Genomic DNA, 20,074 nt, shown 5'->3' on the forward strand with positions numbered 1-20,074 from the left:
CATATGTGTAAAGTTGCAAAAGGGGAGCAGTTCAGATTTTTTTTTTATTTGTGTCCTTAAAGGGCAAGCCAACGCTTTGATTCACCAAGTTATTAGGGGTAGCAGAAGTCATCACGTATCTTTCTAGTATCCGTGACATCACAGGACTGACCTCTGAACCTGCTCATCTCCCTTCAGCTACCTGTTTTTCGCTTGTGGGTGGGTTATGGGACAATGTTTGTGAATTATGGAAAGTAAACATGATAGCAAGAGCCATTTCTCATTCTGCTGCTGCCCTCACGATCTTTGAAACAAGAGCCTGGGATAGTAAGCGTAAAAGGCAAGGTGCAGATCGCAGGTGAAGACCAATAGCTATTACTAGTTAACTTCGTTGCATCACAATATTACACCTGGTAATGCTTGGGCACGTTCACCTTCATAATGGGACATCAGAGAGTTAACACCCAACATATTTCAACATAACTCTGCATGATTCATCAGGCTCAGTTTGAAAGTGTGCTGTTTTTCTTTTCCTCGTATCGACTACTTGCCCAATCCTTGTTTGCTGTTTGGCTCTGGTCCATCGTGTAGTCCTTGCCCCATATTTATAATGTTCAGACTGACACTGCAGAGACTAAGGTTTTGCTTTCTTGGGCCACAAGTCTGGAATAATTTACCTTAAACTCTTCCTGCTGTGTCATTCCACACACTTTTGAGGAGAGAACTGAAGGCGGTTTCATTTTGCTAAGCTAGTTTATAAGCATTTTACCTATGTTTATTCTCTCATTACCCATTGCTTGTTTTACATTCATATAAAAAGCGTTTATGGGAGCAGCCCCGTGAACCCTAAGTAGAACATGGGTGTATATTTATAAACAAAAACCATGTCCACAAGAAGTATATCGCTGTGACTTATTTAGTGTGCTTGAGATGATGCATTTGTGGGGTTACCTTTAACTGATTCCCCCTTCTGTGTGTAAACATAATTTCACCAGTTGACTACTCTTTCTGCCATTTTCTTTACGTCACTTTGGCGGTATGTCCTGTGCAGAATTGCGATCTCCTCCGCGTTATTACATTTTTTTGGACTCTCCTTTTTATTCGAAGATATTCTCTGCGCTCAGACCTAATTTTGCTTGTCCGGATGAAGACCTTATCATCACTTTTTTGGGTTGAAATACTGTTAACTATTGTGGCCACAAAGGCAGCCAAATAAATAAATGCAGAGTATATGTGAAAAGAATATAAATATGGAGTAAAACCAAGCTACTTTGGTACTTATTACGGAGCCTGTCCCCATTCTTTCTCTTTTTCTATAATTGCACACTGAGCACCTCATTCTTTGTAGTATTGGCACCAAGTGTTCTACCTTAACACTGAGCACTTTCTATTTTCCAATGTGAATATTTTTGGCGGGGAAGTGTATTCACATTTCATACACCTAATGAAATGTTTCCATGAGATAGTATTATGCGGCAACAAACCTCTTGTGGACGTTGTTGTTGTTATACATGTTTTAGTTTCCTGGCGTTCCTATGTTTTTTTTACGTGAACTTTAAACATAAGTACATACTTCTGATGGATACAACTACCTGTGGATTTCTCACATTATGAATTCTCCCGATGCGCCAGCATTCAACGGAAACTTTCTTCCCAGCTCTTCACGTCGATGAGGATGTCACAATTGCACGGCTCCACACGCGACTCCATCTGACGTCATTGTGGCAATAAGAAGTCCTCGCCAGCGTGCTAACGTCGGGTCCCTTTTTTCTGTGCCTTTGACACTAACGGTTTTCTCCTAGCTCTCGGGAAGCTACTGTTTTGAAGGTGTCTTATTGTACGTGTTACAATGTCTCCTCCTAAAAAGTCAGGGTTTAAACATTGTTGTGAGTGCAGGGGTCGTATATGTCTGTCACGGACCCTTTCGAGGATTGCTTAGGGTGTCTCAGATCGGACCACGATGTAGAAGAGTGCGTGTCCTGCCAAAGGATGAATCCGAAGGCGCTTAAGTAAAGAGAGGCTAAACTCTTTTCAGCTAAGGCGAAGAAAGGGCACAGAAGTCATCGAAGGTCTAAGACTAGAGACTTGTCATCCCATAAGTCACATAGGAAGCAGCGCCGACACGACTATAGACGTCGTTCTTCTAGAGGTCGGTCTCGATCTCAGTCTCCATCTAGACGGCATCGTACTGTGTGGGAGAGTAGTCCCACTGTAACTCCCCAGCCTCAAAGTCCTTAGGCTTCGCCGGCCCCATCGCTCATCGAGGTGGTTGAGTCCCCAGCAAGTCCTCACTTTTCGCCTGGGGTTCAAGAGTCAGTGGCACAGGTTCCGGATCCGACCCAGGCACCGCATGAAGATCCAAGGTTTCCTGCCTTCCCAACTCCGGGAGCGGATCCGGCGGTATTTCTGAATGCCATGTTCAATATCTTCAATAAGGCTATGACCCCTGCTGGTGCACCGGCTGGTCCCACGGGTCCTTTGGCATTGTGCTTGGGCTCTCCAACTCCATACAAGTAGGCTCCGTTCGTGCCTTTTTATCAGGCTGAGGGTGCCGGTTTGGCACCGATGACATCGCCTCGTAGGCCTACGGCGCAGATTACAGCACCTCATATGTCGACGGCACAGATGGAGTCAACTCCGGCGCCTAATGAATCCCGGTCAGGACGAAGTGCATCTCCTTCTTCTCCCGGTCCACGCCCATCAGTTTTGAAGCCAGCGTTGTCGACGTCAGCTAACTCCATGTCAGTGCCGAGGTTGGAGGCCAGGTTGAGGTCACGGAGGAGAGCACTGAGGCTCTTGGAAGAGCAAGAGTACGAGAGACAGCTGTTGGAGGAAGGAGAGATTGCCGAACTCTTGGGAGAATTTCAGGGCCTAGACTCAGCTAGTGGGCTGGACACTTCCCTTGAGTAGGATCTTTGATCCCCAGGGAGTTTACGGAAGAGGCGGCTTCCTTCTATTCTGTTATCAAGAAAGCTGCAGATTTTTTGGACCTTCCATTGCCAGCTGCTGAAGTTAAATCAAACATTTTGACTGAAGTCTTACATCCTGCTTTTACTTCAGCGGAGACCTTGCTCCCATTCAATGATGCTCTTACGGAGCCTATCTTAGAGGTCTGGAGAAAGCCGGTTACATCACTAGCTGTGTCCAGAACTGTTTCAAGAAGGTACAGGGTTGCTCCGGGGGATCCAGGATTTTTGTCACAGCATCCGAGTCCGGAGAGCTTGGTGGTCCAGGCTTCTTGTTCGGCTCGTTGTGCACCAGGCTCCTTTCCTGTTTCTCTACCTGACAGGGAGTGCAAGAGTCTGGAGTAGACGGCTAAGAAGACTTTCTCATCCTGCAGTATAGCCCTAAAATCGGTCAATGGCACCTGTGTGTTGGGTAGATATGTGCACGCCCTTATGGTCACGACTAGAGCTGTAGTGCCTAACTTGCCACAGGATATGCAGGGGCAGTTCAATGAGCTCCTGTCGGATACCCAAGCTGCAGCCAAACAGATCATCCAGTCTGGTCTGGATACTACAGACTCAGTGGCCAGGGCGATGGGTACTTCAGTCGCCACCAGAAGACATGCGTGGCTGAGGTCGTCTGGGTTTTCAACAGATGTCCAGGCAACTTTATTAAACCTTCCTTTCGACTGAGAAAAGTTGTTTGGGGCCAAAGCGGACTCTGCCTTAGAGCGCTTTAAAGATAGTAGGGCCACAGTGAAGTCTTTGGGACTGCAAGCTTCCACTTCTACCTTTTCAGGTCCTTTTGGAGGTTTAAGGGGTTTGGCGGAGGAGCCGCTTATCTTGGAAGACCTCAGTCCACGACTCAACGGTCTGCCAACCTTCCATATAGGTCCTTTAGAGGGCGGGGAGGGTTAGGACGCGAGGAGCCACCCAGCAGCACCCTGCCTCATCTTCTTCCTCTGCGGGAGCACAACAAGGAAAGCAGCCCTAGTTTTCTATCCATTTTAAGTCATGGTTCTCCCGTAGGGGGAAGGTTATTTCATTTCTCCACGAGTGGGAGTTAGTCACATCTGTCTTCTGGGTACTGAATATTATGGGGAAAGGGTATGCCCTTCTCTTTCGGGAGTTTCCCCCTCCAATCCCTCCCCGTCCTTCATTTTATTTAGAGGATCATCTCCTGTTGCTTCAGCAGGAGGTTCAAGTCCTTTTATCAAAAGGCGCAGTGGAGTTGGTTCCAGAGCAGGAAAAGGGTCAGGGATGCTATTCGAGATATTTCTTGATTCCCAAGCAGGATGGTCGATTGAGACTTATCCTGGATCTGAGGATTTTGAATTGGTTCCTCAAACAGCAGAAATTCAAGATGCTGACTCTAGCGCAGGCGCTTCTGCGTTGAACAAAGAGGATTGGATGGTGTCGGTAGACTTCAGGATGCTTACTTTCATATCGCCATTCTCAAGTCACACAGGAGGTATCTCCGGTTTGTGGTGGGGTCACAACATTACCAGTTTGTGGTCCTTCCTTTTGGTCTTACTTCCGCACCTCAAGTCTTTACGAAGGTGATGGCGGTGGTTGCAGCAAATCTCAGAAGGAAGGGAATATCGGTATTCTCTTACCTGGACGATTGACTAATCAAAGCCAAGACTCCGGAGCTTGTGCTGCATCACCTGCATATGACAATGCAATTGTTGTTCAGTCTGGGATTTATGGTAAACATGCCCAAGTCTCACCTGGAGCCCTCTCAACGTCTCCTGTTCATAGGGGCAGTACTAAATACAACATTGAATCAGGCCTATCATCCGCCTCAGCGGATCCAGGACATTCAGGCGTTGATTCCAATGTTTAAAAAAAGGAGCGATTGTTCCAGTCCTCAAGGTCCTACATCTGCTCGGTCTGTTCGCTTCTTGCATTCTGTTGGTCACTCATGCACGTTGGCACATAAAGGCTCTCCAGTGCTGCCTCCGCAAGCAGTGGTTTCAACACAAAGGGGATCTTGAAGAGTTGATAATGATCTCCAGGGATGCTGCAGCGGATCTACGATGGTGGGCTCTGGACGGCAACCTTTCCCAAGGAAGACCGTTTGCTGTACCACCTCCAGTGGCCACGGTCATAACGGATGCTTCCACTATAGAGTGGGGTGCTCATCTGGGGGACTTGGAGTTCAAAGGTCCTTGGTCTTCAGTGAAACAGACTTTTCACATCAGTCTGTTAGAATTACGGGCGATACGTCTGCCTCTCAAGGCCTTCCTCCTATCCCATCAGTCAGTTCAGGTCTTGACTGACAACACTACCGTGATGTGGTACATCAACAAGCAGGGAGGAGTAGGGTCGTACCTTCTCTGCAGAGAGGCTCGGCGGCTCTGGCCCTGGGCACAGGACCATCGGATTTGCATAGTAGCAAACCATCTGGATCGAGATCTCAACGTACGTGCGGACAGTCTCAGTCAGCATTTCTCGGCCAACCACGAATGGCGTCTCCATCTGGATCTGGTTCTTCACATCTTCAGGGTGTGGGGTTTTCCACGGATAGACCTATTTACCACTCAGGACAACGCGCACTGCCTGTCGTTCTGTAGCCTCCATTATCTGGTGCAAGAAGCGTTGGGGGATGCGTTTCAGATGTCTTGGTGTGGCCAGTTACTTTACGCGTTTCCCACCATACTCTTGATTCCTCAGGTTCTGAGGAAGATTCGCCAAGATCAGGCTCAAGTCATTTTAATCGCTCCAGATTGGCAGACAAGGATGTGGTACACAGACCTTCTCCAAATCTCACGGTGCCCTCCGCTCCATCTCCCTCTCAGGGTAGATCTCCACTTGCAGTCGCAGGGGCAGGTTCTACACCCCCACCTCCAGAGACTGCACATACATGACTGGAGATTGAACGGGCAATCTGAGTTCCTTTTCTCTCCTGCCAGAAGTGGTGGATGTTATGTTACTGGCCAGGCGACACTCCACCAAGACAGTCTATACCGGCAGATGGGCGAAATTTGTTGATTGGTGTGAAGAGAGACAAATTGATCCATTTAAAAGCCCATTTGTCTGATTTTCTGATTTGCCTTTACTTTAGCACAGAAGGGTTGTGAGTTGCGACTGTCAAGGGCTAACTGTCGGCGCTGTTGGCCTTTCTGTGCCTTCCTGATCAACCTTCCTTGTTCAAATCACCTATAGTTGTTAGGTTCTTGAAAGGCCTAACTAATAAATTTCCTCCCACTCCGTTTTTCATGCCTCAGTGGGATGTAAATCTGTTTTTTACTTTTTTAATGGGTTTACTGTTTGAACCCATGCATTCTTGTTCTTTAAGGTTGTTGGTCTTAAAGACCGTTATCCTTGTTGCTATTATGCCTGCTAGGCGTGTGAGTGAGCTTCAGGCTGTTAGTGTCAAACCTCGCTTTATGTCATTCTATGTTGACTAAGTGGTGCTGAGAACCAGGGCAACTTTCCTTCCTAAGATTGTCACTCCTTTCCATATGGGGCAGTCTGTTACTCTTTCATCCTTCTATCCTTCTATCCTCCTCCTCACCCTTCAAAAGAGGAAGAAAGACTCCATCGCTTAGACCCGAGAAGGGCTCTCAGTTTCTATGTTGAGAGAACAAAGGACTTTTGTTTGGATGACCAACTCTTCGTTGGATATGTGGGCAAGATGAAAGGCAGAGCTGTCCATAAAAGAACCATAACCAGGTGGGTCATTCTTTGCATTAAGGTCTGTTATTCATTGGCAAAGAAGGTTCCTCCTGAAGGTATTATAGCTCATTCCACCAGGACTAAGTCACTTCAGCTTTGGCTAGAGGTGTCCCTGTAGTGGATATTTGCAAAGCAGCAACTTGGGCTTCCCTCCATACGTTCGCGAAGCATTATTGCTTGGATTCGGAAGTCAGGAGTGGTGGCCATTTTGCATGTTCTGTGTTGCAGGATTTCTTGGTGTGACCGGTCAGGCACCCACCTCCAAGTGTGGTATTGCTTTGGGACTCTATTCATAAGGTGAGGAATCCACAGGTAGTTGTATCCATCAGAAGAACAGGTTACTTACCTTCAGTAATGCTCTAGTGGATACAGTAGCTACCTGTGGATTCTTCACAGTCCCACCCGCCTCCTCGTTACCTTTCTGGTCATACCAAGACTTCTTTATTATAAATGTACATACGTTTTGATGAATTTGTATATGAATAAATGTTGTACTTGTATTATATCCCTAGTGCAAAATATATGGTAAATGGCTTTTGTCATTTTACAGCTCGGCAAGGATGACACTATTTCAATCCTATGCTTAAAGATTTTGCTGTACAAATGGCAGAAGACTTTGGGGGTCATTCCAACCCTGGCGGTCGGTGTTAAAGCGGCGGCTAACCCGCCAACAGGCTGGCGGTTAAAAAAATGGAATTCTGACCCTGGAGGAAACTGCCAACAGAGACCGCCACTTCAACACTCCGACCGCCACGGCGGGACAAACAAACAGCGCAGCGGTCACCGCCAACAGACAGGTGGGAGTCAGTGTACCGCCCACCCTATCACAACCCACCAATCTGCCACCTTTTCCGGGGCGGTAGCCCCGCCAATAAAAACACGACGGAAACAGCCATTTCAAACGGAAAACGCTCACCTCCATACACCCCACGAGGAATCTGGACAGCATGGAATCAGAACTCCACATCCTCCCAGCTATTGTCTTCCTGCTCCTCTACCAGGAGCACGAACGCCGGTGCAGAAGACAATGGTGAGTACTGCACCTACGACACAGGGGAGGGGGGAGGCAAAAAATTACGGGGACACACATACGCGACACACCCACCCCCACCCACTACAACACACACATCAATACATAGCAATACATCACAGTTACCCCCCCAAACCCCCTGGAAGAATGCAAAGACAAAAGGAAATGATCATAAACAGTCGAATATATTTTATCACTGGCTTATAAAAATATCACACATCTAAAACTATTATATACATAAATATTAAAAGTCTGATCATTTTTGCAGGCATTGTCCGTGGACCACTGGGCCCAAATCACATGGTCAAAGCCCACACAGGATACCTGACACCAATGGAGAGAACACTGCAGGGGCATCCGATAGCAAAACTACAGGCACCTCAGGGGGAAGGGAAGGGGGGGCACCTCAGCCAGATGAGTCCACGACGCCAGATCCACGAGGGGCCTCCATGGCCACTGTTCCATCCTGGGGAGTGCAAAGCCACAGTCTCTCAAGTCTCTACAGTGGGTGGGTTGCCCACTGTGCCATCCTGGGGAGTGCAAAGCCACAGTCTCTCAAGTCTCTACAGTGGGTGGGTTGCCCACTGCTGCATCCTGGGGAGTGCAAAGCCACAGTCTCTCAAGTCTCTACAGTGGGTGGTTTGCCCACTGTGCCATCCTGGGGAGTGCAAAGCCACAGTCTCTCAAGTAGATGCAGTGGGTGGGTTGCCCACTGTGCCATCCTGGGGAGTGCAAAGCCACAGTCTCTCAAGTCTCTAGAGTGGGTGGGTTTGCCACTGTGCCATCCTGGGGAGTGCAAAGCCACAGTCTTTTAAGTGGATGACAGTCTTCACTGGTTCTGGAGGGGGCTTGGTGCCCAGAGTGCTTTGTGCAGCCCTGCCCGACACAGATGATGGCCTGCCCCTTCTGCCAATGGGCCAGCGGTGCTTGAGACGGCGGTGCCCTGTTCAGCGGTGCTTGAGATGAAGGGCCCAGTTCAGCGGTGCTTGAGATGAAGGGCCCAGTTCAGCTGTGCTTGAGACGGTGGTACCCTGTTCAGCAGTGCTTGAGACGGTGGTACCCTGTTCAGCAGTGCTTGAGACGGCAGTGCCCTGTTCAGCGGTGCTTGAGATGAAGGGCCCTGGTCAGCGGTGCTTGAGATGAAGGGCCGAGTTAAGCGGTGCTTGAGACGGCGGTGCCCTGTTAAGCGGTGCTTGAGACGGCGGTGCCCTGTTCAGCGGTGCTTGAGATGAAGGGCCCTGTTCAGCGGTGCTTGAGACGGCGGTGCCCAGTTCAGCAGTGCTTGAGATGAAGGGCCCAGTTCAGCGGTGCTTGAGATGAAGGGCCCAGTTCAGCGGTGCTTGAGATGAAGGGCCCTGTTTAGCGGTGCTTGAGACGACGGTGCCCAGTTCAGCGGTGATTGAGATGAAGGGCCCTGTTCAGCTGTGCTTGAGACGGCGGTGCCCTGTTCAGCGGTGCTTGAGACGGCGGTGCCCTGTTCAGCGGTGCTTGAGATGAAGGGCCCTGTTCAGCGGTGCTTGAGACGGCGGTGCCCTGTTCAGCTGTGCTTGAGACGGCGGTGCCCTGTTCAGCTGTGCTTGAGACGGCGGTGCCCTGTTCAGCGGTGCTTGAGACGGCGGTGCCCAGTGCAGCGGTGCTTGAGATGAGTGCTCAGGTCAGCGGATCCGGCCATGGAATGGATGTCACTCGCCACCTGACATGTGGCTAGCGGGGCCTTCCTGCCCATCTGTCTGCTGGCTTGCGGGGCCCTCCTGGGCTGCAGTACCGGGCCTGTGGGTGTCCTCCTGCACACCTGAGACGTGGCTTGCGGGGCCCTCCTGGGCTGCAGTACCGGGCCTGTGGGTGTCCTCCTGCACACCTGGGATGGGGCTGGTGGGGCCCTTCTGGCCAGCTGGCCTGCTGCCGGACTTGTCGGGCGTGCTGCCCTTCCCACCCTTCCCTGGTCGCCTGTGGCCCTTTCCCACCTTGGGCAGTGTGCCAGGTGGCACCCCACTTCCTGCCGGAGCCATGGTAGGGATTTTGGTCCCCGGTGTCTTTGGTCTTGCGCCTGGCACTGGCAATCTTCGGGTGCTTTTCCGGGGGTGGGCTGGCCGTGCCTTGGCTCCTAGCTGAACTGGGTGGCCTTGAGGGTGGGGGACTCCACAGTCCATGGCAAACAGTCTTTATATGTCCTGGTTTTGTGGTGGCTGAGGTGCTGATTGGAGCCTTATGAGATGGACGGGGTGGGGGATTTGTTGGAAAGAGGTCAAGTTTGGAAAGGAAAAGCTATTTCGAAAGAGAGGGACGGGTAGGTGTAGTGGATATGGGAGTGGAGGAAGAGGATGTGGTTGTAGGAGTGTGAAGTCTGGTGTCTTTGGGTGCAGGTGCTTGGGCTGGAGGCTGTTGTGAGGTAGATGGCTGTTGGGTGGGTGGCTGCCTGCGTTTGTGTAGCTTGGAAGAGGGGGTGACAGACACACTGGGAGAAGACACAGGGGACGTGTAAATGGTAGTGGGGGTGGTGACTGGCACGTGTGCGGAGTGTTCTGGTGGGTGTGCTGGTGATGGACGTAGTGGCTGAAGATGTAGTGCATGCAAGTGTGAGTGGAGACGTCACAGGGAGGGAGGAGGGAGACGAGGAGGAGGGGAACACAGAGGAGGCAGTGGGTGTTGGTATGTCTACATGTGGATGTTGCTTGTGTGAATGCTTGTGTGATGTGTGGTGCTTATGTCTGGATGAGCTTCCCTTGGGTGTTGAGGTGTGTGCAGGCTGGTCTGATGGTGTGTCTGGGATAGGCAGAGGTACAGGGGATTGGGTCTGGGTGGAGGAAGTTGGAGGGGGGAGGCTAGAGACAGGGACAATGGCTGCCATCAGTGCTGAGGCCAGAGCGTTGAACGATCGCTGATGGGCAGCCTGACCAGAATGAATGCCCTCCAGGTATGCATTACTCTGGTGCACCTCCCTTTCTACACCCTGGATGGCATTCAAAAGGGTAGACTGCCCAACAATGATGGTCCTCAGGAGGTCAATGACCTCCTCACTGAGGGCAGCAGGGGTGACGGGCAGGGCCTGAGGTGCCTGGGGCGAAGGAGATGCCCACCTTCCTGGGTGAGCGGGCACGGGGCAAACGCTGAGGGGCTGCTGGGAGGGCGGTGCTGGTGCGCTGGGTGGCGGCTGTACCTGTTGTTGCGGGGGGCATGGATGTTGCCGCCACCACAAGGGAGCTCCCTTCAGAGCACGAGTCGCTGTCACTGACATCAGCACGAGTCCCCGCTGTGGAGCTCCCCTCGCCCTCCGTCTCACTGGTGAATTCTGAATCCGTTGCATGGCCCGCCATGGCCATGTGAGATGCAGCTCCCTCGTGCTCCGATGCCACTTCTCCTTCGCCTGATGATGCTAATGCACACTTGAACAGGAAGACAACAAAAAAGGGTGGTGGGGAGAAATAAAGACATGTTGAGTGCATGCATAGACGACACCGTTGGCGGACAGGACAGACACAGAAGCACCCTGCACTACGCCACGCACTTGGGGTCGACTGCTCAATCCGTGGGACATGGCCTACAAGCCTATGGACGACAACTGCACACATAGATGACACAGGGCCATGGATACCTGTACTTGGCACCCTACAGAGGTGGGGGGCGGGGGCAAAGGGCCATGCCTTACGGAGGGGCCTAGCCTACAGAAATTGCCCTGGCCTAGGGATACCCACAGCCCTCCTCCCCCACCCAGACACCTCCACTGCGTGCAAAGTCAGCAGAATGTGTTTGTACTCATCCCCTTGTGTCTGCTGTGATGTCCTCACGCGCCCATCCAAATCGGGGTAGGCCACCGCCAGGATCCGGGACATCAGGGGGGTCAAAGTCCGACTGGCACCCCTCCCACGTTGGGAGGCCATCCCCAGCTGAGCCTCCGCCGTCTTCTTGCTCCAGCGTCGGATGTCCTCCCACCTCTTCCGGCAGTGGGTGCCCCGTCTGTTGTGGACCCCTAGGATCCGGACGTCCTTGGCCATGGCACGCCAAATAGCGACTTTCTGGTGGGCCCTGACCTATGTGACATGTACAGGGAGAGAAAAAATAGTCATCACCTTCTGCATGCTCGATATGAGTGGCCCCCCATCCCCACCCTTGCCATGTGGCACATACTCTCATCTGTCGTTTGATGCATGCCTCAATCGCTCCCCTCCCCACCATCTTTCATCCACCTCACTCAACACAGCCATTGCCCACAAAGCATGGTCCTAGTGTACTTACCTGTTGGTCTGGAGGACCGTAGAGTGGCGCATACTGGGGGAGGACCCCATCCACAAGTTTCTCCAACTCCTCCGCAGTGAAGGCAGGGGCCCTTTCCCCAGTCGCATGAGCCATTGTCTCTTCCAGACCGAGGTCACAGCAGCACTTGCAGTGTAGGTCCTCTCCTGTGGAAGATCAGGTATCGAGTGATTAAGCAGATAGAAAATGGCGGTCACGCCCGCGGCGGTGCGTACCGCGACCGCCGGCGCACATCGTCATTGGCTCCTGAAACCCATAGGGTTCAATGTTAACCAATGCGGCTTTGCGCCGCGGTCTTCGACCGCCTATCGCCACGGTGTGCCACGCCAGCGCATTGACCTCACATCCCACTGTCACACTTCACAGGTCAGGCAGCCGCCATTTCAAGGGCCCACATGGCTTAATTTCTATTGCGTCACACATACCTAGGCCTTGCATCAACACTCATACTAAGCTTTCAATGCATTGGGAATCGTGTTATGTGCAAGCTGTGGGAACGTACCTGTCGGTTGATTGACTCTGTGCTCGCTGTTGTCCTTCGTAGGCACCCTCCGCTGGGACATGAGAGGAGATGGAGGAATCTTCCCGTGTACAGACCGCTGGTGGACCTGTCGACAATGGAGGAACGACATGTCATACTGACATACAGGCTTGACCGAGCCACTATACAGGAACTGTGTGCCCAGCTGGAGGCAGACCTGATGTCACCCATCCGCCAACCCACAGGGATCCCCCGTCTAGTGCAGGTGCTGTCAGTACTCCATTTCTTTGCAAGTGGGTCATTTCAAACAACAGTGGCCATATCATCAGGGATGTCCCAGCCCATGTTTTCCAAGGTGTTGTCCAGAGTGTTGTCTGCCCTGCTGAAACACATGCGGAGCTACATCATTTTCCCTGAGGTGGGGGATTTGCCTACAGTGAAGGGTGATTTCTATGCCCTTGGACATATCCCCAACATCATTGGTGCCATTGATGGGACACATGTTGCTTTGGTCCCCCCCAGCAGGAGTGAACAGGTGTACAGGAACAGGAAGAGTTATCATTCCATGAATGTACAGATGGTCTGTTTGGCAGACCAGTACATCTCCCATGTTAATGCCAAGTTCCCTGGCTCAGTGCATGACGCCTACGTCCTGCGGAATAGCAGCATCCCGTATGTGATGGGTCAACTCCAGAGGCACCGGGTGTGGCTATTAGGGGACTCTGGTTACCCCAACCTGTCATGGCTACTGACCCCAGTGAGGAATCCCAGGACAAGGGCAGAGGAACGGTACAATGAGGCACATGGGCGGACTAGGAGGGTGATCGAGCGAACCTTTGGCCTTCTGAAGGCCAGGTTCAGGTGCCTGCATATGACAGGTGGATCCCTAATGTACTCACCAAAGAAGGTGTGCCAGATCATCGTGGCCTGCTGTATGCTTCACAACCTGGCTTTGCGACGCCAGGTGCCTTTTCTGCAGGAGGATGGTCCAGATGGTGGTGTTGTAGCAGCTGTGGAGCCTGTGGAGAGTGAAGAGGAGGAAGCCGAAGAGGACGACAGAGAGAACAGGAACACAGTAATACAGCAGAATTTTCAATGACACACAGGTAAGAGTACACACCAGCATATTACATTTACTTAAAGACTTCTACCTCTCTACTGTCTGACTTTTTCCCCAGTGTATGGTAACTGTGTTGTGACTTTCCCTTCCGTTTTCAGAGATGTGGGCCCCACTGCGTGACATCTGATTTGCTTCCCCATGGACTACAGCTGTGTGACAGCGGTTTGTTGGCATCACAATATGAATGAACATTTTGGCACGGTCATGTCAAATACATTTGTTTAAAATCACAGCCAGACTCCAGATTGTTTATGTGCAATAAGTGTGTTTATTCAAGTGCTCTAAATTGGATGGGTGGTTGCAAATCGGTGAGGGGCGATGGTGGAGGATTGTCCATGGCAGAGTCCAGACTATCAGTATAACAGGTGCATTGTCCAAATGCCTGTGGAAAGTGGAGCAGGGGCAGTTTAAGGTTGGACAGGGTGACAATGTGGGACAGTGGGATGACAATCAGGGTGGTATCCTTTGCTGGCGGGGGTCTTGACATCTTACTCTGTCTTCTTCCTGGATCTCAGGGCCCGCTTGCGGGGTGGTTCTCCTTCGTCAGGGGGTGGGGTTCTGGTGGCCTGTTGGTCTTGTGTCGGGGCCTCCTGTCCACTAGCGCCGGCGGAGGTGGTAGGCAGTTCTTGGTCCATGCTAGTGTCAGGGGCCCTTTGAGGTGCCACAGTGTCCCGCAATGTGGTGACTACCTGATTCAGGGCCACTACAATGGTACCCATGGCGGAACTGATGTTTCTTAGTTCCTCCCTGAACCCCATATACTGTTGCTCCTGCAGAAGCTGGATCTCCTGAAACCTGGCCAGGACCGTCGCCATCGTCTCCCGGGAGTGGTGGTATGCTCCCATGATGGAGGATAGGGCCTCGTGGAGAGTGGGTTCCCTGGGCCTGTCCCCCCCCTGTCGCACAGCAGCCCTCATAGTTCCCCTGTTTCCCTGGGCCTCTGTCCCCTGGACCGTGTGCCCACTACCACTGCCCCCAGGTCCCTGTTGTTGTTGGGGTGTTGGGTTAGCCTGGGTTCCCTGTAGTGGTGGACACACCGCTGATTGATGTGTCCTGGGGACAGAGGTATGGGCCCGCTGGGTGGGTGCTGTGCTGGTGTTCCCAGAGGGGGGAAGATCTGCTGTGGCCTGTGGCTGTCTGAGGGGAACAGACTGTCCCGAGGTCCCCGATGGACCGGGCTGGTCATCTAGATCCAGGGAGACAGAGCTGCTGTCCTCACTGTGGGCCTCTTCTGGGGGTGGAGTGGACATTTGTGGACCCTCCTACGCGGTGACCTGGCGTTCGGGTCCTGCAGGGGTACAAAAGTATGGTTATTGCTTCTGTGTGTGCCATGGCGTGCTATGGGTGGGTGCCCGTGAACACCAGTGCTGGCATTCCTTTGTGGGGGATGTTGTGACGATGGTTTGGGGGGGTGTATGTGTATGTGCAGTGGGCATGCTTTGGTGATGGGTGTCCATGCTTTGTGGACGCATGCAGGGCTAGGTGTTGGGATGGGTGGGTTGTGATGGTGAGACATTTGCAAGGAGTAGGTGTGATGGGGGTGGGGGTGAGGGTGGGGGAATGAGTTGGCATGCTGGTGGGGTGGGGGGGATGAAGTAGTGAAGATTTCACTTACCAGAGTCCATTCCTCCAGCTACTCCTGCGAGGCCCTCAGGATGCAGGATGTTCAAGACTTGCTCCTCCCATGCTGTAAATTCTGGGGGAGGAGGTAGGGGTCCGCCGCCAGTCCGCTGCACCGCGATGTTGTGCCTGGATACCATTGAACGCACCTTCCCCCGTAGGTCGTTCCACCTCTTCCTGATGTCCTCCCGATTTCTTGGGTGCTGTCCCACAGCGTTGACCCTGTCCACTATTCTGCTCCATAGCTCCATCTTCCTGGCAATGGTGGTGTGCTGCACCTGTGTCCCGAACAGCTGTGGCTCTACTCGTACAATTTCCTCCACAATGACCCTGAGTTCATCATCAGAGAACCTGGGGTGTCTTTGCGGTGCCATGGGGTGGTGTGGGTGATGTGTGGGGTGGATTGTGTGGTGCTAAGTGTGGTGATGTGTATTGGTGTGTTGTGTGAAGTGCGTGCAAATATTGCTGGGTGACAGTGAATTGGGCGTCTGGGTGCTCGGATGTCTTTTCTCTGTGCGTGTTCACGAATCTCTAGGAGTGGAGGTTTGTGGGTGATGTGGGTGTGTGGGAGTGGTGTGTGTGTGTGTATCAGGTGTGTGTATTTTGAATTGTCCAATGTGGTTGTGTTTTGTAAGTGTGTGTGTATTTTGAGCGCGGCGGTGTGTACCGCCAATGGAATACCGCCTTTGAAAGACCGCCGCGGGGATTCGAGTGTCGTGATAGTGTGGGCGTATTTCTGTTGGCGTGGCGGTGGAGGTTTGGTCATCGCCAGTTTCTCGCTGGCCTTTGGTGTGGCGGACTTTTGTGGATGTCTGTATTTTGGCGGTTTGCCTGTTGTGGGTCAGAATGACCGTGGCAGTTTACCGCAGCCGCGACGGTGTTCTGGCGGTCTTCTGCACGGCGGTAAGCGCCTTTTACCGCCGAGGTTGGAATGACCCCCTTTGTCACTATCTAGCTCGGCGAGGATAGCACTATGTTAATCCTATGCTTAAAGACTTTGCTAGATAAGCAGACATTTGAGGTGAGCAAATCTAGAGTGTCGCTGGTGTTGCGGGGTGCTCCTTACTAGAGCAGCTCTCCACCTAAAATTGGGAACTTCCCAGAGTTCTCCTTTGTTTTTTGCATATATATATATATATATATATATATATATATATATATATATATATATATATGCTTTTGTGAGGTCGGTTTTCACCTGTTCGCGTCAAAGGCACTTTTCACCTGTTCGCATCAAAGGCACGTAACAAAAGGGTGAAGCTGATGTCAGCACGCCAGCGAGGACTTCTTATTGCCACAATGGTGTCAGATGGAGTCGCGTGCGGAGCCATGCAATTGTGACGTCCTCGTCTACGTCAATAGCTGGGAAGAAAGTTTCCGTCTAATGATGGCACATCTGCAGAATTCATAAGATGAGAAATCCACAGGTAGCTACTGTAGCCACCAGAAAAAGCGTTACCAAAGGTAAGTAACTTGTTCATTAACCTCACACTTCCAGCTACATGCACTTAGCATGTGAGAGAGAGATTCTGTTATATGAATAATACACTACTCTTACCAGCGCTTAAATGTTGCAGTGCTCCTGATTTTACCATTTTCCGAGTGGTTCCAGTTTTAGATTGACAAGAGCCGCTCCAACAATCCTGTAATTTTCATCTATTTATCAGCAGATCATTTCATGTACAAATATTATCCAGTCAAGGATTTTTAGGGCTTACTCCCCCAGCCCAACTCTTTTGCCAAAATCCATGGGGCACAAAGTGCTGTTCAATATGTATTGGAAGTAGCGTATGTTGCAGCTGAGGTGCATTGAGAGATCTGTGTGTGGTACATGGGCCACAATACAAGTAAGCAGCAAAGTGTATCCCTCTCTGATGTTTGCACTCTGGCAACTGTGTGTGCCCCATTTGTTTAGTTTGGTCAGTTTGAGCAGAATTTCTTTATTTGCCATTTGGCACGAGTGAAAGGATTGCGATTTTGTGTAAAATCTCAGTTTGAACCCAGTGTCCAAAGAACAGTGTTTAAGTGTTACTTTTTTGCTACATTTTGTGCTTCTGGTCGCTAGGGCAAGCTGTGCTCTGAGAGCCAGGCAGTCTAGTTGAGGAATAATCTTAAAACAATCAGGTACATATTTTAGAATAGCATCTTGACTGGTATTTTGAGTTGGTGGCATTCTCTCATGAAAGTTTGTATTTGTTTTTTTCAGTGTCATTTGAGAGTTGCATAGTAAATACTTTGCAGGCAACTGATGTAGCTTCTGTAAGATTGGACACTGATGAGCACACCAGCTAAGACTGTGTTTTTGTCTTGGATGTTTTGTGGACAGTCGCCATATTTTTTGCTGGCAACATTTCCAAAATGCAGTACACATTTCTGTTTATCGGTTTTGCCTATGTTTCTTTGACTTATTTTTGAGTCTGATTGCAAAAAGTAAATTTCTTACAGCAATACAAATTAATTCCATTCTGAAGCTGTCAGACCTAACGAGAACCATGCACACAGTGTTCTAGCAAAAATAGAGCACTGAACTAGAGCGCCTGTATTGTGATTTTCTAGACCTGACTTTTGGAATGTTTGTATAGAGCATCCTTCGGAAAAGTTCAGCCAGTGTTGCAGACTTCTGCTTAACAGTGGCCTGTATGTTAAAGTTATGTTGGTGAGTTCGATAGAGAAAAGCCTTCATGTGGTACAGAAAGAAGTGGAAAAACTATGAAGTGTACATCTATACTTTGTCACATTGTTTCCCTTTCCCGCATCAATAAGCAAAATGAACAGAGGAACTTGCCTGAGTCTTTATAAAGAGAGGATTTTGCCAATGGGAGCAATAATCCTTTTAAAGGTAAAGTCAATAAAGATTGTAACCTGTGTATTCTGTGAGCCAGTTGCCAGTCCGAAATCTTTTAGCGACATAGAAAAGGAAAATAGAACTGACCACGATGAACGGTTTAAATGAATGAGCTAGTGTGTGGCTGGGCGCCTGAGACAGCAGTGTAGGATTGAGGCACTAAAGTAAAACAATCCTTTACTTGCAAGGCTCTAGCCTTTGGAATGTTATTCGATTCTAATGTTACCTGTACCCAAAATTAGGTTATTTCACTTCTAAGGGATTCTCATCGCTCAGTGCTTAGAACTTTGATGCGGTTTACCCTGGAAAAGAACTAGGGTTGCAGGTAAAAAAAACTTTTTCTCCTATTACATATTGTACACTGTTGTTTGCAACATGTTGTAACTTGTTCAAAGTTAATGGATAGGTTTTCCATAACTTAACAGTTACCTAATATATAAAGGTATTCTTAAAACAAAATATTAATCTCAAAGAAACCGAGGTGCACAAGAATTGGCAACTGATTTCAACTCTTATTCTGAATATGATTATACATCTCAGTGTATTTGTGTGATGATTGATTTGATATTCAAGGGGATATGGATTTAAAAGCTCCCAACGTGTTAATTGTGCAAAGAATGCGCTGTTTGCCATGCATATGAATGTCCAAACAATGATTACACTTCTTTTTTCTGCTTCCTAGACCATAGCTATTCGCCCCTTCCGGCGGGTGAATCAGATTCCAGGGAAGCAATTTTCAATTGATGCTGAAGAGGATGAGGATGATGATGATGTTGATGACATGGCAATGCTCGAAAAGAAAATTAAATCTTCTAGTATGCCTGAGCCGGCTCTTAAAGTCTGCATTAAGGAGATTAAAAGGTGAGTTGTAATGGAAAATAGAGACCAAGTTCAGAGATATGATATACTTTTAGTCAGAACATGTATTATATTACAAACTGTGTAGGTACCCAGTTCATTATTGTGTCTGTATGCTTTGGGTCTCTTGCTATGATATACTCCACACCAGCTCCCTAGACCAATAAAAAAGCATGGTTCTTTTTTTTTTTTTTTGTTCTTTAATGTAAACCTTCTTGCCTTCTAAACTCAAATTTCAGTGATGGTTCATTGCACCTCAACCCACACCCTGCCTAGGATAGTGCCCAACCTCACACAAATTTAACCCTCGGTCAGTCCTTCAGGAATTAGCTTATTCAATTGAGGAAAGTAGCGAGATACACCCAGTGCTTCATTTGAGCCAGTGGTTTCCGGTGCTTAGCACCAGTACTTTTGACAGCTGCCACATGGTGGCACTGTTTGTGTATTTTAAAGGTAAGCAGAACAACAGTTGTTTATTAACTCAATATACATTTAAAACAACTATTAGCTGCCACCCAAGCCCTTTCTATAGATTGGGGGGCCTGGAGTAATCTGAAATGTCACACTTGTAGGAGTGTGATGGTTAGTAGCTGTGAGGTACTGTCATTGGCAGCACTGACAATAGCAATAAGAGGAGCAAGTTGTGGTGGCCCCCTGACGAGGGCCCTGGAATTTATTTATTTTTACAAATTAAGCACTGTCGCTTTGAAAACAGTATCCATCTTCCCAAGCTGAAGTCAAAGAGAATTATTTTGCCTTATTAACCCAGCTTCAGACACCCCTGTAGAACATTTACAGATGCCATTAAAATACTATTCACAACTTTATTTTTTATTGAAGAGAGAAACAATCCTCAGCTCTGCTAATTTTTCTATAGCATGTACCTAAACATAACTAAGAATAAAAAATGAAGTGTTAGCTGCTTCATGTGAATCAGTGTGTTGGGGTGTAAAGTCTGAAAGTTCTACACTCAAATCCAATGATGAATTACTCAAACCAGTGTCTTTTACATTATGGTCTTAGCATGCAAATAGTGTAGGATGTTTCTTCTCTGCTCGTCCTATCAAAATTTAAATCAACCCTATCTGATAGAGACTTCTAGCTGCAGATTCCTTACCGTAGAATTTCCTGTTGTCAGTTTGGAATCCGGATTTTTTTGCTGAATAGTACCCTGCACGTGCCATTGGGTGGCGTTGTTCGGATGGCATGTGTCGTTTGGATCCGTGTGTCGGCGTCGTTGGAGCTGTCTGTGACCTCACGGTCG

General features: G+C 49.7%; 1 protein-coding gene across 1 annotated transcript in view; it reads left to right on the top strand.

Annotated features, from left to right (window-relative positions):
- Window positions 1–20,074, top strand: part of LONP2 (lon peptidase 2, peroxisomal) — an 885,840-nt gene that overhangs the window by 117,114 nt on the left and 748,652 nt on the right. Inside the window, exon 5 of the mRNA XM_069217806.1 lies at window positions 18,635–18,813. Within this exon, the coding sequence (XP_069073907.1) occupies window positions 18,635–18,813 (179 nt within the window). The remainder of the gene's footprint in view (window positions 1–18,634; window positions 18,814–20,074) is intronic.

This window comes from Pleurodeles waltl, chromosome 12, assembly GCF_031143425.1.
Source record: "Pleurodeles waltl isolate 20211129_DDA chromosome 12, aPleWal1.hap1.20221129, whole genome shotgun sequence".
Lineage (NCBI taxonomy): Eukaryota > Metazoa > Chordata > Amphibia > Caudata > Salamandridae > Pleurodeles > Pleurodeles waltl.